The 24,390-nt window shown below is 51.0% G+C and overlaps 1 protein-coding gene across 3 annotated transcripts in view; it reads right to left on the bottom strand.

The window, feature by feature from the left end:
- Positions 1-24,390, bottom strand: part of CIITA (class II major histocompatibility complex transactivator) — a 47,059-nt gene that overhangs the window by 4,192 nt on the left and 18,477 nt on the right. For all 3 annotated transcript variants that reach the window (XM_055562036.1, XM_055562038.1, XM_055562037.1), the window contains 15 exons: positions 22,262-22,408; positions 21,927-22,022; positions 18,499-18,561; positions 17,759-17,839; positions 14,980-15,024; positions 13,682-13,822; positions 12,722-12,865; positions 11,627-11,791; positions 11,048-11,116; positions 8,441-10,091; positions 7,372-7,530; positions 6,473-6,544; positions 2,974-3,054; positions 2,359-2,451; positions 1,064-1,150 (listed from right to left, as the gene is read on the bottom strand). In XM_055562036.1, coding sequence (XP_055418011.1) covers positions 1,064-1,150; positions 2,359-2,451; positions 2,974-3,054; positions 6,473-6,544; positions 7,372-7,530; positions 8,441-10,091; positions 11,048-11,116; positions 11,627-11,791; positions 12,722-12,865; positions 13,682-13,822; positions 14,980-15,024; positions 17,759-17,839; positions 18,499-18,561; positions 21,927-22,022; positions 22,262-22,408 — 3,094 coding nt within the window. The remainder of the gene's footprint in view (positions 1-1,063; positions 1,151-2,358; positions 2,452-2,973; positions 3,055-6,472; positions 6,545-7,371; positions 7,531-8,440; positions 10,092-11,047; positions 11,117-11,626; positions 11,792-12,721; positions 12,866-13,681; positions 13,823-14,979; positions 15,025-17,758; positions 17,840-18,498; positions 18,562-21,926; positions 22,023-22,261; positions 22,409-24,390) is intronic.

Raw genomic sequence — 24,390 nt, 5'->3', positions numbered from 1 at the left:
CCCAGCATGAATCAGCGTTTTAAATACTGTTTCCTCATGTGCTTATTTGTTATGCAAGGAGCTCAAAAGTAAGACCTGTGCTAGTTTTGTTCATAGCTATATCTCTAGTTCCTAGCACCAGTTCTGGCCCACGGTTGATATTAAAGAATCTTAGATGCCCTCACAACTCTAGGCAGTGCCAACATAGACTATACAAGCTGCACAGCACACAACCTATGCAATGGCACGCGGGGACCCTGGCTGCAAGGTTAATGGACTGGAAAGACCATCAGTACCGGGTACCACCAGGGGCCAGGCTATGAGTGAAAGTCGTTGAGTCTTGTCCAACTCTTTGCGACCCCATGGACTGTACAGTCCATGGAATTCTCCAGGCCAGAATACTGGAGTGGGTAGCCTTTCCCTTCTCCAGGGGATCTTCACAACCCAGGGGTCGAACCCAGGTCTCCCGCATTGCAGGTGGATTTTTTACCAGCAGAACCACAAGGGAAAGTCCAGGGGCCAGGCTGGAAGCAAGCAAAAGCAAGATGTGCTATTCCAAGCCTCACCAGAAGGTGGCAGTGTAGGCACAGACCGGTGTCTGAGTGACAAGAGCCAGCCAAGGCTGCCTGTGCATGGTCAGCCTTCCAGAAATCACTAACCCTGGACTCCAGAAAAGGCTCAGTCCTGCCATCCCCTGGGGAAGGAGGACCAATATTTATTAAGCACCAGAGCCAGGCACTGCACCAGGCGTTTTCTGTAGGCCATAGAGATGGTACCCATTTTCCAGATGAGGAAACAGAGACTTGGGATGAGAAAACGACTTGCCCAGAATTTGCCCTTCCTCCGGGGGCTGCTAACCCTCTTGTCCAGGGTGGTGGCATCGCCCATCTCCAGCGGGGTGTGTTCATGTTGGGTTTTAGGTCGGTGCCCCCCACTCCCCAACCCCACCAAACTGTGCAACACCAGCCCAACAGAACAGCCTGTAGCGACTGCTTCCAGGGACCTCGCGGCCGGTAACCAAGGGAGCTCTCTGCCCACCCCCGGCCCACCAGCTCAGCACCTGACGGACGGGGACCCCACTCACCTCAGCCTGAGGAGGGACGCGGCCAGCGCGGGCAGAGCCTCGGCCAGCTTGCAGGCACCCACGTCGGTAATGTTGTTCTGGGACAAGCTGCAGGGGGGCAACGAGGGGGAGGGCTCAGGGCCAAACCTGAATGCCCCTACCCACCAGCGCTCATGCCCCAGGCTTGGGCAGAGCTGGGGACCTCCGCTTCCTCACAGGGTGGCCCAGGGCAGCAAACGCAAGACAGAGCAGTGGGTGCTGAACTGTGTGAGGGGCACTGAGGGTAAAGTGGACCAGTGAAAGGATGCCAGTCACATGCTGAGGCTGAGCGGGATGACGGGGTGAGGATGCAGGTGAGAGAGACTGCACTCCTCCCACACCTGTTCTATGAGTTCATAGCATCCCTTCTTTTCCCTCTGGACCACTTTTCAGGACTGTCATTACATAAGGATTCACATTATTTGTTTGAGCTCCTTGAGGTGAAGGGTCGGGTCTGTTTTGTTCATTACTGTAAACGTGTGCCTAGAGCCGTGCAAAGTACCTAGGACGTGCTCAGAAGATACCTAAGTGGGGAAGGGAATGTAGGAGACAGAGATGGAGGGAGGAATCAGGGAAGGGAAGAAGGAAGGAAGGGAGATAAGAGTGAAATCTAGCTCACTCATATTATCTCCTTAAACACTCTAAATTACTTAAGAAGTCTCAGTGTCCCTCCATCAAGGAAATCCCTAATTGGTTCTGGTGAATTCTGTGGCTTCCCTGATCATGGTTGTAGAGTAGAGTGTGCATGAAGTTTAACGATCCCTCTAGGTTCAGTAAAAAAAAATCATGCTGACCCTCCTGCCTCATCCATCTCCCACTCCCCCAAACCCAGAACAGTTTTTTGTTAAATCAAAATTTACTATTTTACTAACAATCTTTTACTGATAAATCCTAACTTAGCTCTCACCCTCAGTCTAACTTTCTCTCATTAGACACTGCTTACATTCATTACTGCACACTTCACAATTATGATGGTTGTTTGTTGGTTTATTGTCTCCCCTCCCTAGAAGATCTCTGAGGCCAGGGACTTTGCTTTGCTAAAAGCTGGGTCTCCAGGGCATTGAACTGTGTCTGCACATAATAGGTGCTTCTTACATATTTGTTGATTAAATGAATAAATGATTAGTAGAATGGCTGATTAAAGAAATGACTGACTGAATGAATGAATGAGTGGGTGCATGACTAAACAGATGCATGATTGAATGGATGAGGGAATGAAAGAAAAGGCGGGACTTTGGGGACAAATTCAGCAGGAAGAGCAAGCCCAGCCCACTCACTTGAGTGTCTCCAGGGCCTTCAGCTGAGGGAAGGTGGCTGAGAGCTGGGCGACACCCTCGTCCCCAATCTTGTTCTCGCTCAGTGAGTCCAGGCTGCAGGTAGAATCAGATGGGGGGCATCAGCCAGCACCCCAGAGGCCACCTGACCCTCCCCCACCCTCCAAGCCAGCAGCAGCCTCCTCCGGTCCCCCGACTCCTGGGCACACCATGGCCAGATGCAGCTGAGCTCTGAGAATATGAGAGCGTCTTCATCACCTGGGAGCACCAGGTGGCCAATCAGGGGACAAGGCTCTGACTCCCCATGGATCTGAATCTCTGTTTTCCTTCCTGGGAGCCCCATGAGCTGGGGCAAGTTCCCCAACCTCTCAAGACCTGAATTGTACAACTGGGATCACATTCCTCACCCCTACATCCCCCGTGGGGTTGCTGGGAGCAGCACAAGAGGGAAAAAGAGTCAAAGGTCACAAAAGGATTCAACTTCTTTTTATTGTTTCCATCTCTCGTCCCTTCCCTGAAGTGGGGGCACCCGGTCACTCACACCAGCCACACTAAGGAAGCAGGGAGAAGGAGACAAACAGGGCCAGGGTTTGGAGAAATTCCAGGGTTTATACTCACTCCAGATGCTGAAGGGAAGTAAAGGCCTCAAGGATCTTCACCAGTTTAGGAAAAACCTGTGGGCCCAAGACAGGGCCCAGCCTAGGAGGCAAAGAGCAGAGTCAAGACCCTGAAACAGCCATGGCCTCTCTATTCAACCCCACAGAAGGCAGGCCCACCTGAGACCTTACCTCCTCCCTGCCCTCCTGGTGGGACCCCAATCCTTTCTACTTCAGGCAGATTTCACAAAACCCACTCAAGAGACCTGCTGGGTTCCCAGCTGGGGGCTCCCCAGCCTTCATCTCTGCGTGGGGAGCCAGGCCTCACTCCTGCCATTATCCACGTACACCCTTCTCCCACCCTGGCCTGGGGAAATGGTTCCCAGATGCTGGCCTGAGGACCCACCTCCAGCCCTGAGAAAGACAATTACATATTTTCCATTGCTATTTCATAACAAACAGAACAATTTCTTGAGCACTTTTTATATGCCAAGAACATGCCGGGTTCATCACGCAGCTCTCATTTAATCCTCACAATGACTCTGAACTAGGAGCCCTTCTTAGTCCCATTTTACAGACGGGGAAACCAAGGCACAGAGAGGCTAACTCACTCACGTAAGGCCACACAGCCTGGATGGACATTTAGAACAGACTTCAAGGGAATGAGAAAAATAAAGATGGCAAAGGGCTCTCTCTCTCTTTTTAATACGGTTAAATTACTCAAGGTAAAGAACCATCTTTTATTCTGAAGTTATATCCTTTGAACTTTTTTGACATCATAATGCTTCATTTTTGATAAAATTATGGTGCCATCAGTGGTTATTTCTCTTGTTTGAATGAACATACCTGATATAAATTAAAAGATGGTAACTTCACAGAGTCACTGAAATTCACTTTGAAATATTCTCAATCTTTGAAACCCCAAAGCCTGGGAATCATCAGCCTTAATAAAAGGTCACGAGAGGGGGATCAGAAATTCGACCTGAATCTGGGCTGGCTTCCCTGGTGGCTCAGATGGTATAAAGAATGTGCCTGCAACGCAGGAGACCTGGGTTCCATCCCTGGGTTGGGAAGACCCCCTGGAGAAGGAAATGGCAACCCACTCCAGTATTCTTGCCTGCAGAATTCCACGGACAGAGGAACCTGGTGGGCTATAGTCCATGGGGTCGCAAAGAGTTGGAGATGACTGAGTGACTAACACTTTTCACTTAGCTTCTCTGGGACCTTTTGGACAAATCCCTTCATCTCTGAGTCTCAGTCTTCTCAAAGTCAGTCCCAGTCTTGAAGGGTTTTTAAAAGATTAAGGAATTCATTTACTAAATGTTGATTGCTTGCCTATCGGGCGCCAGGCCCACCAAACCTGGCAACGCAGATCACCGTGAACGAAACAGACAAAAGTCAAAGCCCTCGTGGAGCTAACATACCAAGAGGCAAGATGGATAATCAGAGAAACTGGTAAACTGTCCGGTACGGGAGATTATAAGTGATACAGAGAATAGTCCAGCGCGAGCGGGGCAGAGCTGTACTTTCAAATATGGGAGACAGCAAAGGCCTCTCTCAGGGATTTCCGTGGTGGTCCAATGGTTAAGACTGCACCTTGCAGTGTAGGGGACACAGGTTCAGTCCCTGGCGGGGGATCTAAGATCCCACACGCCACAGAAAAACGAAGCCTGTGTGCCACAACTAGAGAGCTTGTACACTGCAAGGAAAAATCCTGCGTGATGCAACAGAGATCCTTCGGGCTGCAACTGAGATCTAGGAAAGCCAAATATAATAAATAAATGAAAATGTTTTAAAGTTTTTTTTAAAGAAGAAAAGATCTCTCTTGCTGAAAACCAGAAGAAAATGTGGTCATGGGCCATGCAGACACCTGGGGAAAAGAGTCCTGGGCAGAAGGCACAGCCAGTGCAAAGGCCCAGGGGTTGGACCAGACCTGCTGCTAAGTCGGTTCAGTCGTGTCCGACTCTGTGTGACCCCATAGACGGCAGCCCACCAGGCTCCCCCGTCCCTGGGATTCTCCAGGCAAGAACACTGGAGTGGGTTGCCATTTCCTTCTCCAATGCATGAAAGTGAAAAGTGAAAGTGAAGTCGCTCAGTCGTGTCCAACTCTTCATGACCCCATGGACTGCAGCCTACCAGGCTCCTCCGTCCATGGGATTTTCCAGGCAAGAGTACTGGAGTGGGGTGCCATTGCCTTCTCCATGGACCAGACCTAGTGAGGTTGAAAACCATCAAGAGGATGCACGTGGCTGCAGAGTGCAGGAGGCAAGGCTGAAGAGGTAAAGGGGGCCTGAATCGGGAGAAGCGTCCACCAGCACAGCCCCTGCTGGGTTCCGAGTGGCTGAGCGGCCTCATCTATAGGCAGGTGAGACCAACAGGTTACCGGACATGGTAGCTGCCAGTCATACACCCAAAATAGTCCCTTCCTTCTTTCCTCAGAAGTTCTCAGGGCTTCTGGCCTGCAGGTGGCTAGCCTCCGGGTTTTGGATTGTGTTCTACCCCACGGCTGCTGCTCCCCAGAGCACAGTTCCGACCTCAAGCTAGGGGCTTTTGAAGCTGAAAATAATTCAAAGCCAGAATGGGTCCTTGGTACTTGTTTTCATGTTTCCTCTTTTCAGCAACACTTTTTTTTCTTTAACCTCTGCACAAATTTGGCATCTTGTCTCTCTCTGTTCAAAAGAAGAAATGCTTGGCTTTTTCTGGAGGGCCAGGGGAGCAATGATCAAGAGGAGCAGGCAGCTTGTGGGTACCCCATCAAGGACCCTGGGCAAGTTACTTAATCTCACTAGGCCTCAGTTTCTTCATCTGTAAAATGGGGGCAATAATGAATATCTCCCAGCTCTTAAAATTAATGAGATTACAAACAAAAGGCACTGAGTACACTGTAGGTGCTTAATAATTCCTTCCTAATCGTCAGATGGTTTAAAATCCCTAGCAAGGTCCAACTATGAATTTAGCTTTTTCCCGCATTGGAGCAAGAGCCAGCCAGGCTGATCTGACATTTGTGACTTTGGACAAACAATTTATACTCTCTAAGGCCTCAGTGTTTGCTTCTGTACAATGGGGAGATAATAACAATTTCTCCACCCAGCATGGTTCATTCCTATTCCTTTGCCTAGCTTCAGTGCTTCAATCACCTGCTCCAGGAAGCCCCCTAAGTCTGATTCTCGTAGCCCTTGAGTTTCCAGCCACTAATCACAGCAGCAGGTGGTAATTTTACACCAGACAGCAAGCTGATTGAGAACAGTGGCCTTGGCCATAGGAGTAGATCTGTTGAATGAGTGGATATGAATGAGCATCTTCACCAGCAAATGAGCCAATTAGCTTCACCCGTGAGACCCTCCAGGACTAGCCTGGGCTGGCCATGCCCCAGCTGCTGGAAGCTGGTTTCCAGAGTGGTGGGGGAGGACAAGAGGATAAGAATAATTCTGAGGGCTGATCTGCATTCTGGTGGCATCAGCCCAGCTAATGCTAGAGGAGAAACCTCATGGGAACCCGAGACGCTCCACCCCTTGGCTTACGCAAACTCCAGCTTCTTTAAGTCTCGGACAGCAGGGAGCTCCCCAGCTGCTGCTTCAGAGGAGCTTCTTGTCCTGGAGAGAATGGCAACGTCAGTGGAGAGCTGGCACTGTACTGTCACTGAGCCCCTTCCTCTGGGTCTTAGTGCCCCAGGACCCAGAATTCCCTGGAAGGACAGCCTTCCTCAGGCTTCTGTTGTCCCCTTGTTAAAAAGAAAAGAACCTCCAAAAAGGATATTGTTAAGGCATCACTGTGTGTTTCACACAAAAGAGCCTTAGAGGAGGCACTACCCACATCCTCCCCAGATAGAGCACAATAGGTGCTCAAACAATGCATGATGAAGCAAGGAGGGAATGACACCCATCCTGCAGTCGTGTCTCCTCTACCATCTCAACCTTAGACCTCTGCCATCTATAAAATGGGGATACTGGTCCCGGCTGCCTTGAAATGTAGCCCTGGTGTCACTTGTATGACTGGACAAACACTTAGCAGGAGAGACTATCTCCTTGGCTGTATTTATTTATTTATTTTTTAATTTGGTTGCACCTCGCAGCATGTGGGGCCTTAAGGTCCCTGGCCAGGGATCAAACTCATGCCCCCTGAACTGGAAGGCAGAGTCTTAACCACTGGATCGCCGAGGAAGTCCCTCAAAGTGTGTCCTTAGATTTAGCTGGGAAAGAAGTTCGTCCATCATGGCAAGTTCGGAAGTAGACACAGTGATAGATCCTGGGGTTTCTGCCTGAGTGGTGACCGCAGTGAGAGATTCTAGATGGTCATTGCCCAGGGATGGAGAGGGGCATGGGAGGTTCCCTCAAAAGAGGAGGCACTGGAAGTGCTCATGACGAACTTAACATTAAGTCCTGTGTGGCCTGGGCCACCTCCCATGTCCCCTCCCCCTCACCTCTGGATCTGCACGAGATTGCCAAGGTCTTCCACATCCTTCATGGACTTGGCCTTGAAAGGCTCGATGGTGAACTTCTCCTCCACTGCCCGGAGTAGCTTGGCCTCCCCACGCTGCTGCAGGGACTCCCACAGCTCCACAGTGTCACTCAATGCAGCCCTGTGAAGGAAGGGCCTCAGACCCGGGCACGGTGACCGGGCTAGACCATAATGGGGGAGGGGGAGCAGCTCCATGAAGGAACCTCCTACCTGTTCAGATACTTTCCTTCCTCAACACAACCCCTCCTTCCTCTAGGGAGTCTTGCATGACCACTCAAGCCCTTATCACTTCTTCCGTTTACTCAACTCTCCCAAGGGTTTTATTTCCCTTTTTGCTTTGGCTACCAGGAAGCTCAGTGGAAAATTCTCACTTGAATGACAATGTTGTCAACCTTACCGCATGGGTAAATTATGCTTAGGGGCAAGGTGGAGGAGATCCTCTAGTGATTAAATGACCAAACAGATCACCAAAGGATTTAGATTCCTTAATTTAAGGAATTTTTACTTCATCCTGAGGGAGGTAGGGTGCCTCTGAAAGATTGGAAGCAAGGATAGAGTATGATCAGATGCAATTTCTAGGGAGACTGTGCTGATGGTGGAATATAACATGGAGTGGGACAGGAGACTGGAGGCAGGGAGGTTGAGGGAGGCTATGGCCTTAATCCCACCATGACAAAATGCGGGCTTGATGGGGTTTCCATCTCCAAGGGATGGAGAAAAGAAAATGAATTCAAACCCAGATCAGTCTTAGATCTAGACGTGGCCCAGTGCCTGGCTTAAGGCCGGTCTTCACATTCTGGTTGAAAGAATGATGCTGTCCTTCCCTGGCTGTGTGACCTCAGGCAAGCTACCGTCCCTCTCTGAGCTTTGGCTTCCTCATCTTAAAAAAAAGGATGGAATCACGTCTGCCCTCATCTGGCTGGCATTCATTCTAAATGAGACCCCCCATGGAGTCAGCACTGGACACAGCACCAAGACGCCCTGCAGGCGCCCAAGGCCAAGGAGCCCCCTCTCCTGTCCCCGGCCCCCACCTGAAACGGGTGACACAGCTGAGTCCCACGAGGCTCCCCAGTCCGGAGGCGTCGACGCCAGTGCTGCGGAGGTCCAGGGAAAAGTCTCGGCCCGCAGCCTCCAGGGCGCTGCCCAGCACGTGGGTGTCGGGAGGCGTGAGCCGTGTGCCCAGGAAGGAGAGGTGGGCAGGGAGCCCCTGCAGCACGTGCTGCCAGAGCCCGGGGTCCAGCGCCTCGTGGGCACAGTGCAGCAGCTCCAGCAGCCGCCCCGCCTGCAGCGTCCCGGGCTGCAGACGCTTCAGGTACCTCGTGAGCACCTTCTGCTTCCTGTCCGCCGACGTGGCTGCCGCCGGGCCTGCCAGGGCCCCCAGGCAGCTGGCGCGAGGCTGGAAGACCAGTCCCACCAAGAAGCGCGGCACGCCCTCCAGCCAGTTGTCATAGGGCCGCTTCTTCCTCGGGGTCAAGGCCAGATACTGCGGCAGCTCCTTGTCCTTGATTTCGCCGCTCAGAGCCAGCCACACGGCCCCCAGGAAGCACTGCAGGAGGAAGCTGGAAAAGGCCAGCTCCGTCTCCGGGGCCCCCGGGGTGGGCCGCAACCAGCCTTGGGCCACAGCCCAGGCCCTCGCCTCTGCCGACGGTAAACAGCCCGCCTTCAGGGCCCTCTGGTGCGCACGGCCCAGCTCCCAGGCCAGCCTGGCCAATTCCGCCAGGGCCCCCGGGGGTCCGTCGCGAGCTGCTGGGCCTAGCAGGCCCACGTAGAGGCCCGTGAGCGTGGAGGGCAGCTGGGCTCCATCGCTCCGCTGCAGGAGGGCCTCTGCGAGCTGGCACACGGCCCGGCACACGGTGGGGCTGTGGCTGTGGCTCAGGAGGAACGGCTGGGCCTGCAGGAGCGCCACGGCCCTCTCTTGGTGCTCAGCGGTCCCCTCCAACTCAAAGTAACGCCTCACGTAGGCCTCAGCCTGCTGGACCGAGAAGCCGGCCACCTCAAACAGGGCGTCCACCTTGCTCAGGCTCTGGGCCAGGCGGCCCCGGGGCCAGGCCGTGAGCAGCAGGGTGCAGCCCCGCAGCAGCTTGCGCTGGAGGAGGCCCCCCAGCAGCCCCCGGAGGGAGCGGGGCTCTGCCGACCCGGGGCCCCCTGCGCTGTGCAGGGAGCCATCGTGGGCTTCCAGGTCCTCGAAGCCATCCAGGATGAGCAGGATGCGGTTGGGCCTCCTCGCGATGTAACTGAGGACCTCATCGTCCACTGGCAACGGCTGCGGGCCCAGGGAGGACAGCAGATCCTGCAGGCGGTAGGAGGTCCCCGGACGGTCCAAACGATGGCAGGGGACACAGAAGACAAAGTCGTACTGTGGCAGCTGGCCGTGGGCCCAGGCCCGGCTCACGGCCCGTGCCCAGTGACTCTTCCCGTGTCCCGCTTTGCCCAGCACAGCGATCACCCGCGTCTCTCGGGGCTGCTGGCAGTCGCTGGCAGCCAGCAGCACCTCGGCCAGACCCCCTCGGGCCGGCTGCCGCTCTGCCCAGTCCAGGGTGGCCAGCTCTCTCTCCTGGCTCTTCCCGCTGCTCTTCTCCAGCCTCACCCTCACCAGGTCCGTCTCCACCAGGGTGCCTTCCGGGCTGGTGGGCTGGGCCTGGTACTTGTCCCGTAGTGACTGGTAGAACTGCTCCACGCTCTCTGCGCAGGTCAAAGGGTATATGGGGTGGGGGGAGAGGAGGATGCTCGTGGCAGGACTGGCCACTGTGAGGCCAGCCCGGCCCCCGTCACTAGCTTCTTCATCCATTCATCTCAGCCTTCCCTAAGCACGTTCTTGATTAGTGGCCTCACTCAGTTATCCAGACACTCATTCATTCCTTCTTACACCCAGTCATACCCTCATCTCACTTGATTATCTATCCACTCCATTCACTCGCTAGCCTTCATTGTTTTTTAACTTTTTATTTTATATTGGGGTATAGCCGATCAACGATATTGCGGTAGTTTCAGATGCCCAGCAAAACAACTCAGCCAGACATGTACATGGATCCATTCTCCCCCAGACTCCCCTCCTATTGAGGTTGTCACATAACATTGAGCAAGACCCTGTGCCAGACAGCAGGACCTTGTTGCTAACATTCTTCTATTTGCTCACCGTAGGGAGGCCATGGCGGGAGGGGTGTTAAGAGCTAAGATAGTAGAATCCATGAATCTGGTTCAACTTTTTATTGTTCTCTTGAGCATGTGAGGTACCCCCTATGCTTCAGTTTCCTCACCTGTAAAACGGGGATCATACTGGGGTCGTTGGCGACTTGAGTACATCTCATGCGCCTGTAAGTGTGTCTGGGACAGAGTCCAACTCAGCCGTCTGGCCATTCTGTAAGTTGCCCTTTCATTTCTACCCTCTCACACTCATCACCCATTCTTGCCTTCATCCACTCTCTGTCACCCACCCTTCCCTCCTGCATTCTCCCAGCTTTGCAAACAAGAAAATGCTGACACATAGCATGGGCTCACGGGGGACAGGTCCTCAGTAAACCTTTCTCTAAGTGTAGGTGTAACTGGTGGAATGAATGATGGGATGATGGTGGGACCAAATGAGCACCCAAATGAATGAATGAATGAGCCAACAAGTAAGGGACCCTGACACCACTCACCAGGCCACTTGGGAAGTTTGCTGGAGGCCCCGCCAGCTGCTGGGCATTTGCTGGGGGACATCTCATCCTCTGGAGGGGAAGAAGCTGGTGTTAGAGTTAGGGTGAGGGGCACCCGGGGGACCTCCCTCCCTCTGGGTCATCAGTCCCTCGAGTATGCCAAGGGCAGAACTGACATGGGCTGAGTGTCCCCAGGTGGTGACCTAAGGCTGTATCCTACTCAAAGATGTCTTTCTTTGGCCAGCTGTACTTTTAAAATTTTCACCAGTGTTTCAGAAATCACAATATGTATGCTAAAATCAAGATCTCCAGGTTCTGCCGGCAATTCAGATCAGGCTGCACTGGGCCTGTTTTCCTGCCATGTAACAAGCTGCTGAGATTGGACATGGATTCTCCTGCTGTTCCCCTCGCCCACCCTCCCTTGCACCCACCTCCCAGGACACCCGGTCCTGTTTTGTACAAACACAACTTGCCAGTCCCTGCAGGCAGCTCTGTGGGTGGATCTTGTTGTCTCAGGCCACTCCTTCCCCAGAACCTTTAGTTCTGTTTCCGGTAACTCTCAGAGGTCCAGCTGATTCTTACCTGTCAGGCCTGCACGGGAGGTCAGGGCCGGTTCGGGCATGCTGGGGAGGTCGGTGGCAGATGGGGCAAAGGGGCTGGCGGAGCCAGGCCGGTCTGGGGACTTGGGAAGGCTCTGGACAGCAGGCCCGCTGGAGGGGGGTGTTTGGCTGGCTGGGGGCATCTCACCTACAGGAGAGGGGAAAGGAGTATAGAATCAGCTAGGAGCCCACTTGGGTCACCCCTTCCTCAAATAAGGCTGTGGGGCAGGGGGGCTGGGGAAAAGGGATGGAAACTTCCCAAGGAAGTCATTTCAGGATGGAGTTGAGGAAAGAACTCTGGAATTACAGCTAGCTCCTAGAGCCTTGGTTTTCCCATCTGTGAAATGGAAACAATCATCTCATAGGGAGCTTAAGGGCAAATGCTACTAGGCACTTTCCCACTATGTGGTCAGAGCTCGTTTTCCTCGATATCTCTTGCTCCTGGAGCACCAGTTCGTTATACAAAAACTGGCGAGCAACTTTCAGAGGAAGTTCTTGAATCGAACGGAAGCATCTCCTACGTGCATTCTCTCTCCCTGAGAGCCCAACGCATCCCTTCCCTTGGACAATCTACAACCCTTCAATGGGGCAGGTCAGCAGGGACCACTTTGCTGACCTGGAAACAAGGCAGTTCAGAGAAAGCTGTACAAGCATGCATACTGAACTGTTCACAACGGCATACTAAAAGAGTGAGCGAGAGACTCAGGAACTCTTGTGAGTATCTCTTATTGTTGTTTGGCTTGTTAATTAGCATGCAATGATGTCATGATTTTAAAATATAATAAAGTTTTTTTTTTTTTTTTAAAGAAGGCTTAGTGGGGGAAAGTGACCCAAAAAAGGCCACTTAGCCATTTTGTGGGTGGTGGGTCCACTCGGACCATGTTGGGGAGCTTTGCTCCTCTGCTTTGATTTTTGGGAAATGGGGACAGAGAAGGGTGTTCTGGGGAAGGAAGATCATGAGAAGGTGCTAGGCTACACCTGTCAAATACCTGGGTGGGAGTGGGGGAGGGGGGTATGGGATACAGGAGCAGTCAGGTCACAGGCAGAGGAGGCGAGGAGCCCAGGTTCACACACTCACTTTGGTAGATGAGTATACTGGAGACCCCCGTCCCAGTCCCTGAGATCGGCCAGAGCCCCTGAGGCAGAGTGGGGAGAGTGGGGATAATCTGAATGGGTCCCACAGGAAGACTCAGGCAGCTCAACAAGGAACTGGAAGGAGGCGCTACAAGAGACAGAGAAGGTGATTTTGGATTCTCCATTAAAATCTTAAAAAATATATATATATACATATTTCAATTATCTAGAAAAATTATTATTATTATTATCGGCAGCACCACACACAGCATGTGGGATCTTAGTTCCCAGATCCCTGGTCCAGGGATCAGCCCCGCCCCCCTGCATTGGAAGTGCAGAGTCTTAACCACTGGACCATCAGGGAAGTCCCTTCACTAACATCTGAGTTAATATCTAGTGGGAAAAAAAAGTGAAAGTGTTAGTCGCTCAGTCATGACTCTTTGTGACCCCATGGACTGTAGCCCGCCAGGCTCCTCTGTCCATGGAATTCTCCAGGCAAGAATCCTGGAGTGGGTTGCCATTCCCTCCCTGGCGAACCCGGGTCTCCTGCATTGGAGGCAGATTCTTTACCGTCTGAGTCACCAGGGAAGCCCCAGTGAATATCTGACTCCCTTACAAAGGGCTCGGGTCTACGAGACAGCCGCAGCCGTGTCGGCCTGCCCTTGGCGGTACTGCTGGCACCCAGCAAAGCAGCTGTCGCAGACAGGGTGCTCAGCTGATAACTGATGAACGCACAGGGCTGGTGGGTGAATTCCCTGATTGGAGGGGATTCCCAGGGATGCGTTTCCTCCCAGGCATATTCTCCAGCACAGACTGAGTGGATGGGGACCCGAGGACCAGAATGGCTGGGACAGACGTGGAGGAGACACTGGCAAAGAGAGGAATTCCATCCCTGCTGCCATAGCCACTCCTGGGGCACCTCCAGGGAACGGGGAAGCCCACCCTCTTGGAGCCCCTAACATACCCGCGTCCTTCAGCCGGGTCTGGCTGGATGCTGGCTCCGTGTTGAACAGAGCAGGAGGTGGCGGGCAGGGCTGAACCAAGGAGTCGCTCACTGGCCCCACCAGGAAAGTGCCAGTCACCACAGGCATGGTGAGGGGCTCGGCTGTGAGGAAGGGGGGCGTGTTAGAGGCTGGGTGAGATCTGGGCGGGGGGTGGTGTCTGGAGGGGCCTTCTTGGGGGTGGAGGAGGGCAGGGTGGATCTCTCTGCTGGCAGTGGAAGGAAACACCTGTCCTCAGGCCTGGGTGAAGCTGGTTTCATTTCAGCAACTGCTCTGTGCTAGGCAGTCCCCAGCCCCAGCCTCCTCTTTATGGCTGGGTCCTGAGTGCTTCCTACCATGGAAACCTAGGGGCGGGCAGGCCTGTTAGCCCAGGCCCCTGTCACCCTCTCTACAGCCAGTCACTGAGCCCCCAGGGACCCTAAGAGACCCCAACACTGCCCATCAGTCTGAGGCAGAATTTTATCTCCTTTGTTTAATTGCGAGTCCTTGGAGGGTGGACACTTGCCTCCCTCCATCAGACTGGAAGCTCTGTGAAGACAGAGACTATTTCTCCATCATCTTCGTGGGCAGGATCCCTGACTTCTCCATCAGATTAGAGTTTGCTGAGGGCAGAGACCAGGCTTCCTCCATCAGACTCGGAGGCTTTCATTCCTCAATCTGTTTCCCACAGAGAGGCTGGTTACCCCAGCTTTGCTAAAACAACCAAGTGAGAGGGGAGGAGAAGGGAGGGGAGGAGAAGGGGAGGGGAGAGGAAGGGAGAGGAGAGGAAGGCTGGGGAGAGGAAGGCGGGGGAGAGGAAGGGAGGGGAGGGGAGGAAGCATCTGGTTGGTGGTGGGGCTGGGGAATGGTGAGCTGGAGGAAGAGGCTCACTGAGGCATGGGGCCTGTAAGGAGGGCGGGAGGGCACAGGGTAACCAGCCAATCCAAGGTGACTATACTCTGCAAGGAGACATGTGACCTGCAGGCGCAGTGGAACTAGGTGGTGGGGGAGGGGGGTGGGGGTCTCAGCTCTGACTCGGAGTTAGGAGGAGGGAAGCATCATTGGCGGGGCTTCATAGGAGGAGCGGAATCTCCCAGCAGTCCTTGAATTTCAGAGCAATGGGCTATGGAATTATGACCTCGGTTTGAATCCCAGCCTCGCCTCTCACTTGCTGTGTGATCTCGGACAAGCGGCTTCACCTCTCTGAACCCCGACTTTCAAATGCCAGTTTCCGTGTGAACCTGAAGGGGCCCCCGCTTTCCTGCCCACCTGCCCTGCTCACCTAGCTTCCGGTGCTTCAGATCCACAGGCAGCTCCTCTGGGAAGGCTGCAGAGAGAACCCCACGGTCATCAGCCCCAGGGCAGGGGTGTTCCAAGGCCGGAGGGGCTCCGGACCTCAGCAGGCCTTGCCTTAAGTGACTGGGAAGTGGCCTTGCGGTCCCTTTCCCTCCCCTGCCCCCAACCATTTCTGCCCCGACTCATCTGCTTGAGCCGGAACCCCATCTTGAAACAGCCGGGGCAATGAAGCACAGGGAGAGGCAGAACCACAGAGGGGACACAGAGGAGGTTTGTTTTGTTCTGTTTTTAAACTTTTTTGGCAGCACTGCAAGGCCTGTGGGATCTTATTTCCCTGAGCAGGGATCGAACCCTCACCTCCTGCAACGGAATCACGGAATTCCTAAGAGAAGTTTGAGTTAAAAAAATAACAATAATAATAATAAAAAACAACCTGCCTTTGGAGCCTTCCTAGCTGTGTATATCTGCAACACAGCATCTCTGAGCCTTTGACCTCTCATCTCTAAAACGGGGGCAGTGATTCCCACTTTGTAGGAGTGCATTGGAAATCAGTGAGTGAGTATTAAGCATGTAACACATGAGAGAAAACCCCTATGTGTCCCTTAGCAAGAGGCTGATGAAGCAAATTATAGTTCATCCCCCAGTGAAATACCCTAAAAATAATGAGGACACTGAAGGATGTATGGGGTGGTACCTGGCGTCTGCAGTCTACCTTGAAATGCTCCAAAAGTAACGTGGATGGATGGGTGGATGAATAGAGGGGTGGCTAGAGATGTGTCAAACCCGATACAGCCAAACACCGATGGTAGGATGCAAGCGTGGGTACACGGTTGCTTGTAGCACAACCCTGTCACCTTTACTGCATGTTGAAGTTTTCCATAATAAAATATTAGGGGAAATTCTTATGAAATGAAAAGAAAGAAAGAAGGAGGGAAGGAGAAAAAGAGAAAGGTAGAGAGAAAGGATGGGAGGGAGCAAGGAAGGAAAAGAAAGAAGAAAGGAAGGGACATTCCCTGAAGGCAGGACCATGCGCTTCCCAACAGTGCTACAGAAATAACCTCCCAGACACATTACATGAAGAAAGAGTGGAGGTGGTCATTTGCATGAAAAAATATTTTTTAAGAGGTGACTTTTAGACAAAGAGAATATTTCTTTTTTTTTTTAATCTTTGGGTCACACTGCATGGCCTGTGGGATCTGAGTTGCCTTGACTAGGGATCGAACCCACGCCCCTGCGTTAGCAGTGTGGAGTCTTAACCACTGGACCACCAGAAAAGTGCCTGAATAGAATATTTCTAACAACACCAAAAGGGAACTGGCAACACAGGTTGTCTTCAGAGAGGGAGAATGAGGGACTGGGGGAAAAGGGTGGGAGGGAGACTTTTTTCCCAATGAATATTCTTTGCACATTTTGAATTTGTATGTCATGCACCTGTTTACCTGTTCAAAGGTTCAGGGCTTATACATGGTCTGGCACATAGTAAGCACTTGATCAACTGTTACACCCATTTTATGGAAATTTTCATTCAATGGATAGTTATTGAGGTGCTCCTGCATGCCAGCCACATGCTGGGGATGAAGTGATAAGAAGGACTAGGTCCTCATGGTGGGGGAACTAAGCAAAGGCAATAAATAAAATAAATCCAGATTGTGACAAGTGCTACAGAGACAGAGAGACAAAAACAAGGTGAAAATAGGCGAGGTAAGTTATATGGAAAGCGTAGTCAAGGAAGGCTTTCAGGAGGAGGTGACATGTTGGCCAAGACCTGAGAGATTCCCAAGCCCATACTGGGAAGAAGTTGGGGGTGGGGGTAGGTACATCTCAGAGAGAGAGAACAGCACGTGCAAAGGCCCTGGGGCTGGAAAGGATACATGGGTCACAGGAATGGAAAGAAGGCATAGTGACTGGAACCTGGAGACTCACAGTGCGTTTGGAGAGATGGGAAGCACCAGGTCATGCAGGCCTTGGAGTGTGTATTTTGTAGCCATTGGGGGGTCAGTATGCATGTGTGTCAGTTGCTTCAGTCATGTTCGACTCTTTGAGAACACATGGACTGCAGCCTGCCAGGCTTCTCAGTCCATGGGATTCTCCAAGCAAGTATTACTGGAGTGGGTTGCCATTTCCTCCTCCAGGGGATCTTCCTGACCCAGGGATTCAACCAAAGGAGTCTCTGGCATGGTAGGTGGATTCTTTACTGCTGAGCCATTGGGGAAACCCAGAAGGTCAGCAGGGCAGCAATATGATCTGATTTGTATTTAAAAGCCCACGTTAGCTGCCAGGTGAGGGCAGATTAAGGAGGCAGGAAGACTGACAAGAGGCTCAGAGAGATGCAGGTACTTGCCCAAGTTCACACGGACTATAAATAACAGATCCAGGACTCAAACCCAGATCTTGCTGGGGAAAAATTGTGCTTGAAGAGCTCTTCCTTAAACAGGGGGTGACAACTAAGGATGAAAGAGAAGCCAGAGCCCAGAGGTCCATTTGGACCCCAAAATAGCCAGGGGCAGAGACCCAGCAGGAGAGGGGCCAGTTGATCCTGGGCAATCAGCTTCCTCCCTGTGTCACTAGGGAGCAGGAGTGAGGGGAGAGGTGGGAGGACTCCCAAGCCCAGGCCGAGCAGACAGGAATCAACGAGGGAAGCAACTGGGAGCCATCCCAGGTTTTAGAGCTAAGGCAGGGCCAGGAGTCAAGCAAGGCTTGGTCAGATCAGACAGTGGGGATGGGGAGGAGGGTGTTGGGGAGGGATGGGGTGGGGGCTCACTCACGTCTTTTCTGACTTTTCTGCCCTGCTTCCTCCAGCACCTCCACACTCTCGCTGATTATTTCTTCCAATCCTATGTGCTCGACTTTGGGGAAAAACCAAAGACACCAACACATAGTCAGTAGATGTCCAAGGTGAGGCCCCATTGACACTCCGTTGGGAGGGAATGTGATCACTCATTGAGGGTGGTCCTCGGGTATTACAGTGCTCCCCCAGGAACAAGGAAGGAAATGCAGGCTGAGCCAAGAACTGCCCGCCCCCGCCCACCAAGGGACAGTTAGGGAGTGTGAGATCACATGTACACACTGCTATATTTAAAATGGATAACCAACAAGAACCTACTGTATAGCACACGGAACTTTGCTCAATGTTATGTGGCAGCTTGGATGGGAGGGGGCTTTGGGGGAGAATGGGTATATGGCTGAGTCCCTTCACTGTCCACCTGAAACTATCACAACATTGTTAATCAGCTGTACTCTAACCTACAAAGTGAAAGTGAAAGTCACTCAGTTGCATCCAACTCTGCGACCCCGTGGACTGTAGCCCACCAGGCTCCTCTCTCCATGGAATTCTCCAGGCAAGAATACTGGAGTGGGTAGCCATTCTCTTCTCCAGGGGATCTTCCCAACCCAGGGATCAAACCTAGGTCTCCTGCATCGCAGGCAGATTCTTTACTGGCCAAGCCAGCAGGGAAACTAATATAAAATAAAAAGTTAAAAAGACAACAAGAACTGGTCAACTTACTGAAAATGTCTTTGCTCAGGCCCTCCAGCTGGGTGTCCTGGAAGACGTACTGGTCCAATTCCGCTGCCCAGACAAGAAAAAGCATCGTCAATCAACTATTTCTCACCAAATGCTTACTGTATGCCTGGCCTTGGACTGGGCATCAGGGAACTGTGACCCTTCAGACTTGGCACACACTGGGGTTCAATAAATGTGTGCTGAACGAATGATCAAATGAATGAAGGAAGACTGAAGCTTCATGGGCTCTTAATCTAATTAAAGGCATGATATATATCCATGCAAACTTTTCTATTGCTATAAAGCAGTACATTGCAGCATAGCAGAGTTGTCTTGAAAGTGAAGTGAAAGTCACTCAGTCATGTCTGACTCTTTGGAACCCCATGGACTGTACAGATTCTTTACTAGCTGAGCCACCAGGGAAGCCCAGAGTTGTCAGGGATTTGAGTTTAAATTCCAGCTCTACTCCCCTCACCCCACTAGCTGTACAATCTTAGGTCTACTTAACCTCTCTGGGCCCCTGTTTCCTCATCTGTGTAATGAGAATAAATAGTACCTACAACCCAGGGATGGATGGTGAGGATTGGAGGCTCTGCATTTAAAGCAATCAACGCAGTAGCTGGGATAGAGTGAAGACTCAATAAAGTGAAAGTGTTAGTGGTTCAGTCATGTGTGGTTCTTTGCAACCCCAAGTGCTCTAGCCTGCTGGGCTCCTCTGTTCATGGAATTCTCCAGGCAAGTATCCTGGAGTGAGTAGCCTTCCCTTTCTGGTTAATTACATGAAGTGGAGCATGTCTTATAGCCAAGGGAAAGATAGCTATCATAGTAAGAGGTAAGAGGAGGGTGTATTTTGGGTTGGGGTAGTCAGGGAGGGTTTCCCAGAGGCAGGGATCCTGGAGCCAGACCTTGAAAGATGGGGGGCAGAGTCTGAGAGATGAAAGTAGAGGGCTTCCTGGGTAGTGGGGACAGAGTGGGGAAAAGATGGCTAGGAAACTCTTGAAACAGATGTCTTCAGTAAAAGTTTCGTGTTGGGGAAAGTTCAGACTTCATTTTACAGGCAACTGGGCTTCCCTGGTGACTCAGACAGTAAAGAATCTGCCTACAATGTGGGAGACCTGGGTGTGACCCCTTGGTCGAGAAGGTCCCCTGGAGAAGGGACTGGCAATTCACTCTAGTATTCTTGCCTGGAGAATTCCATGGACAGAGGAGCCTGGCGGCCTACGGGCCATGAGGTCGCAAAGAGTTGGATACAACGGAACAACTGATACTTTCACTTTACAGGCAATAGGGAGCCATAAAAGGCTTCTGAGTAGGGCATGATGGTGGTGATGATGACAATGAATATGATAATGATGATGGTGTGGATGGTCGTGGCCGGGTGGTACCTAACACTTACTGAATGCTTATTGCAATCCTGCTCTAAATACGTTCCACACAGAAACTTATTCAACTCTCACAGTCATCCCACAAGGCAGGCAAGATTATTATTCCCAATTTATACACGTGGAGGCCACTGTAATACTTCGGGATGTCTCAGACGACCGAAGGCCCAGGAGCACAGATTTGAGGAGGAAGCTGCCTTCTCCACTTGCTCTCACTTCCTGTGTAGATGCCCCTAAGGGGGAAATGAATCCTAAGTGATTTGGAAAAAAGCCCAAATCATTCATTACTGCCTCAAGCTCTGAGGGAATGTGAATACTTTCAGGCCTAAGCATTTCTGCTTCTTCCATAGGAAAGGAAGAAGGTAGGTTCTCAGTTCTATAATTTTTGAGTCACACGCAGTTTCTGCTCCTCTCCGTTTTCTGCCTGAGAAATCCCGTGGACAGAGGAGCCTGGCGAGCTACATACAGTGATGGGTTCGCAAAGAGTTGGATATGACTTAGCAGGTGAGCACGCACGGACGCATGCAGGCACGATGCTGAGTTAACTATGCGCTGGGGAGAGACTAGCCATGTGCATGCCAGACCTCTTAAGTGATGCGATTCTTGGGATACCAGGAAAAGGGCCACTAAGAACATCTGTACAGGTTATACACTGTGCAAGTGTGCCCAGCCGAGAGGGCAAATGGGCGCAGGTATCCAGCCTGAACTCTGATAGCTAAGTTGTTACTCTTTCTTTTTCCCCTCCTTATTTTGACTTTTTCTTTGTTTTTAAAATGTATTTATTTTTCATTGCAGGATAATTGCTTTTCTGCCATACATCAACATGAGTCAACCACAGGTATACAAAAGGCCTCTCTCTTCCATCTCACACCCCATCCCACCCCTCTAGGTTGTCACAAAGAAGTTGTTACTTCCTAATAGGGGCTGCATCCTGAAAAGAAGAGGAGGCATTGTTTTCCTAATCCAGCAAAGCCTGTGCTTGAGACAGTGGTGAACCTGGGAAGAAGGGATCCTTTACCTCACTCCACCAGAAAAAAAAAAAAGGAAACACCCCTCCGTAAAGAGTTCTGTCCTTGTCTGAAACCTGTAGGTCTTTTTAAGGCTGCAAAACAGTCTCTCAGCTTAAGCTTTCGCAAACCTCCCCACTCCAGATATTATTGTTCTTGTGGTTAAAAGTAAGGACTTTGAAATAAGAAAGACCTAAGCTAGAATTTCAGACCTGCCTGTTACTATCGCTAATGCAGCCTTGAGTAGATGCTTCAATCTCTCTAAATCTTGATATCCTCATTTGTTAAATGAAGATACTGACAGTAGCTACTTCCTCTGTTTTGGGAAAGATTCAATGTGATAACACACACCGTGATTAGCAGGCTACAAATGTCCCTCCTCAATGGTAGTTACATTGGCTTCCATGTGTACAAAATGGGAATAATAATCACACCTGCCTTGTGGGATGACTATGAGAACTGAATAAGTTTCTGTGTGTAGAGTGTTTAGAACAGGAACTTACAAAGAGTAAGCATAAGTGTTAGGTACCACCAGACCACTACCATCAACACATTACTATCATCACTCACTCAGAAGCCTTTTATGGCTCCCTATTGCCAGTAAATCAAGTCCTAACTTTCCTGGAGTCAAAACTTTCACTGCATACGCCTATCTCAAGAGTTTCCTAACCACCCTTTCTCACTCTGCCTCCACTGCCCAGGAAGCTATTACAAATACTAGAGTAATTTAGCTTAGGAGCTGGGGAGAAAGAGAGGGAGGGTATGATGTGGGCTTTGTGGGAAGGAAGGAAGGAAAAGCAGCAAATGGAAAAAGGTATAGAAATGTTGGCAGAAGATGGGGAAAGTTAAATTTATTTGCCTGGTGTCTATCTCCCCTTTTTCCCAATTCGCTATCCTTCTAACCCTCGCTCCCCATCCTTCTTGCTCTGATTTCTGACAGAGGGCCTGTTGGCTCCTGGTGAATAGTTGACATTAACAAAAGAAAAAAAAAAGAATCTTTCCCCTTAATTGTCCTTTTTCTGGACTAAGAATGCTTTCTCACCGATATTGGCATAAGCTTCCCTGGTCTCTTCATCACCTTCCATGTCACACAACAGCCTGCTGAACTGTTCGCAGTTGATGGTGTCTGTGTCAGGCTCTGGGAGGAAAAGACACTTGGATGAAGCTGGAAAGATCTGGGAAGGAGGCTGCTGGGGAAGGAGGGAGAGGCATGGTGGGCTGGGAGAGGTCCCCACCAGGAGCGAGCCTGGCCCACAGTTGGAGCTGTCCGTGGTGCTGAGTGGAGCTCCACGGCCAGCACGTCCCCTGGGTGGTATCTCCACTGCGGGCTGAGGGGTGCAGAGGGCCTTGAAAGGGGCCCGAGGGAGGGCAGCCCACCTGAGCAGAGCTCTATTTCTTCTTCTCCTGTCAGATCCATCCGGTCGTAGAGGTGGTAGAGCTGCAAAGGGTCAGCACTGCTGTTGAGAAGTTCTAAGTAACTGCCTTCTAGAGGCCCCAGCTCCATGGTTGGGCACTGTCCACTGCCTGGAAGGGAGACACAGCAGTCAGCTCATGGGGTGTTGGAAAGATGCAGAGAATTAACACCTACCACAGTTCCCAACTGGCTCTCTTGTTGAAGGCGAGGGTTGGTGGGAGCCAAAGAAAGTGAACAGAGGTTTCTCATTCAGCACTACTTATGTGCTCAGGGCAAAGAATATGCCTGCGATGCAGGAGACATGGGTTCGATCCCTGGGTAGGGAAGATCCCCTAGAGAAGGGGATGCCTACCCACTCCAGTATTCTTGCCAGGAGAATTTCATGGACAGAGGAGACTGGCAGACTACAGTCCATGGGGTCACAAAGAGTCAGACACAACTGAGTGACTAACACTTTCATGTGTGTTCAGGACATTGAGGAGGAGAAGCCCTACATCTTTCCTCTAAGAATCTTTGTCACAGTGGGAAGATGCCTGTGATACAGAAAAGGGAACCAAACAAGTGTAGATTCAGGACATCTCATACCTGGCAGCCAGGGGACCTAAGTTCTGCTGTTAGCACTACTATGAATGATAGCAGCTAAGATGCACAGAATACCTACTATGTGCCAGACACACAGTCTAGCACATTTAATTCTCACATCAACAACCATATGAGGTAGATACTATTACTAACCTCATTTTATAGGTGAGTAAACTGAGACTCAGAGAGGTGAGGTGACCTATGTAAGGTAACCCAAGCCCAACCAGGAGTTAGTTCTGGGCAGTCTGACTCATGGACATGTATTTAGGTGTAAGGCTTTCCTGCCTTCGGTGACCTCAAGCAAGTCTGTGCTCCTCTCTATGCTTCAGTTTCCTAATATCTAAATTGAAGGTGTTGATGCACATTTTCTCTAATTCCTTTCATTATTAATTGTTAGAGGATATATCAAATACCTTAGGTTCTACTTCATTTGATCTTCAAAACAGCCCTGGCTCTCAGTCCACACAAAAACTTGTATACAAGTGTCCATAGAAGCATGTTTCATAATAGCCAAAACATGGAAAAATTCAAATGACCATCAATGAATAAATGGATAAACAAAATGTGGTATATCCATACGATGCAATAGTTGTTGTTCAGTCACTCAGTCATGTCTGAGTCCTTGCAACCCCATGGACGGTAGCACACCAGGCTTCCCTGTCCTTCACCATCTCCCAGCATTTGCTCAAACTCATGCCCATTGAGTCAGTGATGCCATCCAACCATCTCATCCTCTGTCGCCCCCTTCTCCTCCTGCCCTCAATCTTCCCCAGCATCAGGCTCTTTTCCAATGGAATAGTATTCAGACATCAAAAGCAATAAAGTATGGATACATACTTCAACATGGATGAAATTTGAAAACATCATGATAAGTGAAAGAAGTCAGACACGAAGGCACATTTTGTATGATTCCATTTACACAAAATGTACAGAACAGACAAATCTTTGGAGATAGAAGGCAAATTCATAGTTGGCTACATTTGGAGGAGACTTGAGGGGAGGGAAATGGGGAGCAACTGCTAGTGGTTATGAGGCTTTTTTTGGGGAAATGATGAAACGTTCTAAAGTTGATGGGGATGGTTGCACAACTCTGTGAGTATACTAAAGTGGCCATTGACTTGTATACTTTAAATGGGTGAATTGTCTGAAATTTGAATTATATACCAATAAAGCTGTTAAGAGCAAGAGTAGTGTGGGGGCTTCCCAGGTGGCACAGTGGTAAAGAATCCGACTGCCAGTGTAGGAGTTGCAGGAGACACAGGTTTGATCCCTGGGTTGGGAAGACCATCTGGAGGAGGAAATGGCAACCCATTCCAGTATTCTTGCCTGAAAAACTCTATGGACAGAGGAGCCTGGTGGGCTACACTTTATGGCGTCACAAAAGTCGGACAGGACTGAGTGACTGAGCACAGCACAAAGCTGTTAAAATGAAACAAAACACTGGCTCTGGGAGGTAGGCTTTATGGTCTTCCCTTTGCAGATGAGTAACCTGAGGCTTAGAGGGGCTCAG

The sequence above is a fragment of the Bubalus kerabau genome, chromosome 23 (assembly GCF_029407905.1).
Source record: "Bubalus kerabau isolate K-KA32 ecotype Philippines breed swamp buffalo chromosome 23, PCC_UOA_SB_1v2, whole genome shotgun sequence".
Classification (NCBI taxonomy): domain Eukaryota; kingdom Metazoa; phylum Chordata; class Mammalia; order Artiodactyla; family Bovidae; genus Bubalus; species Bubalus kerabau.
This window is presented reverse-complemented; position numbering and strand designations above follow the sequence as displayed.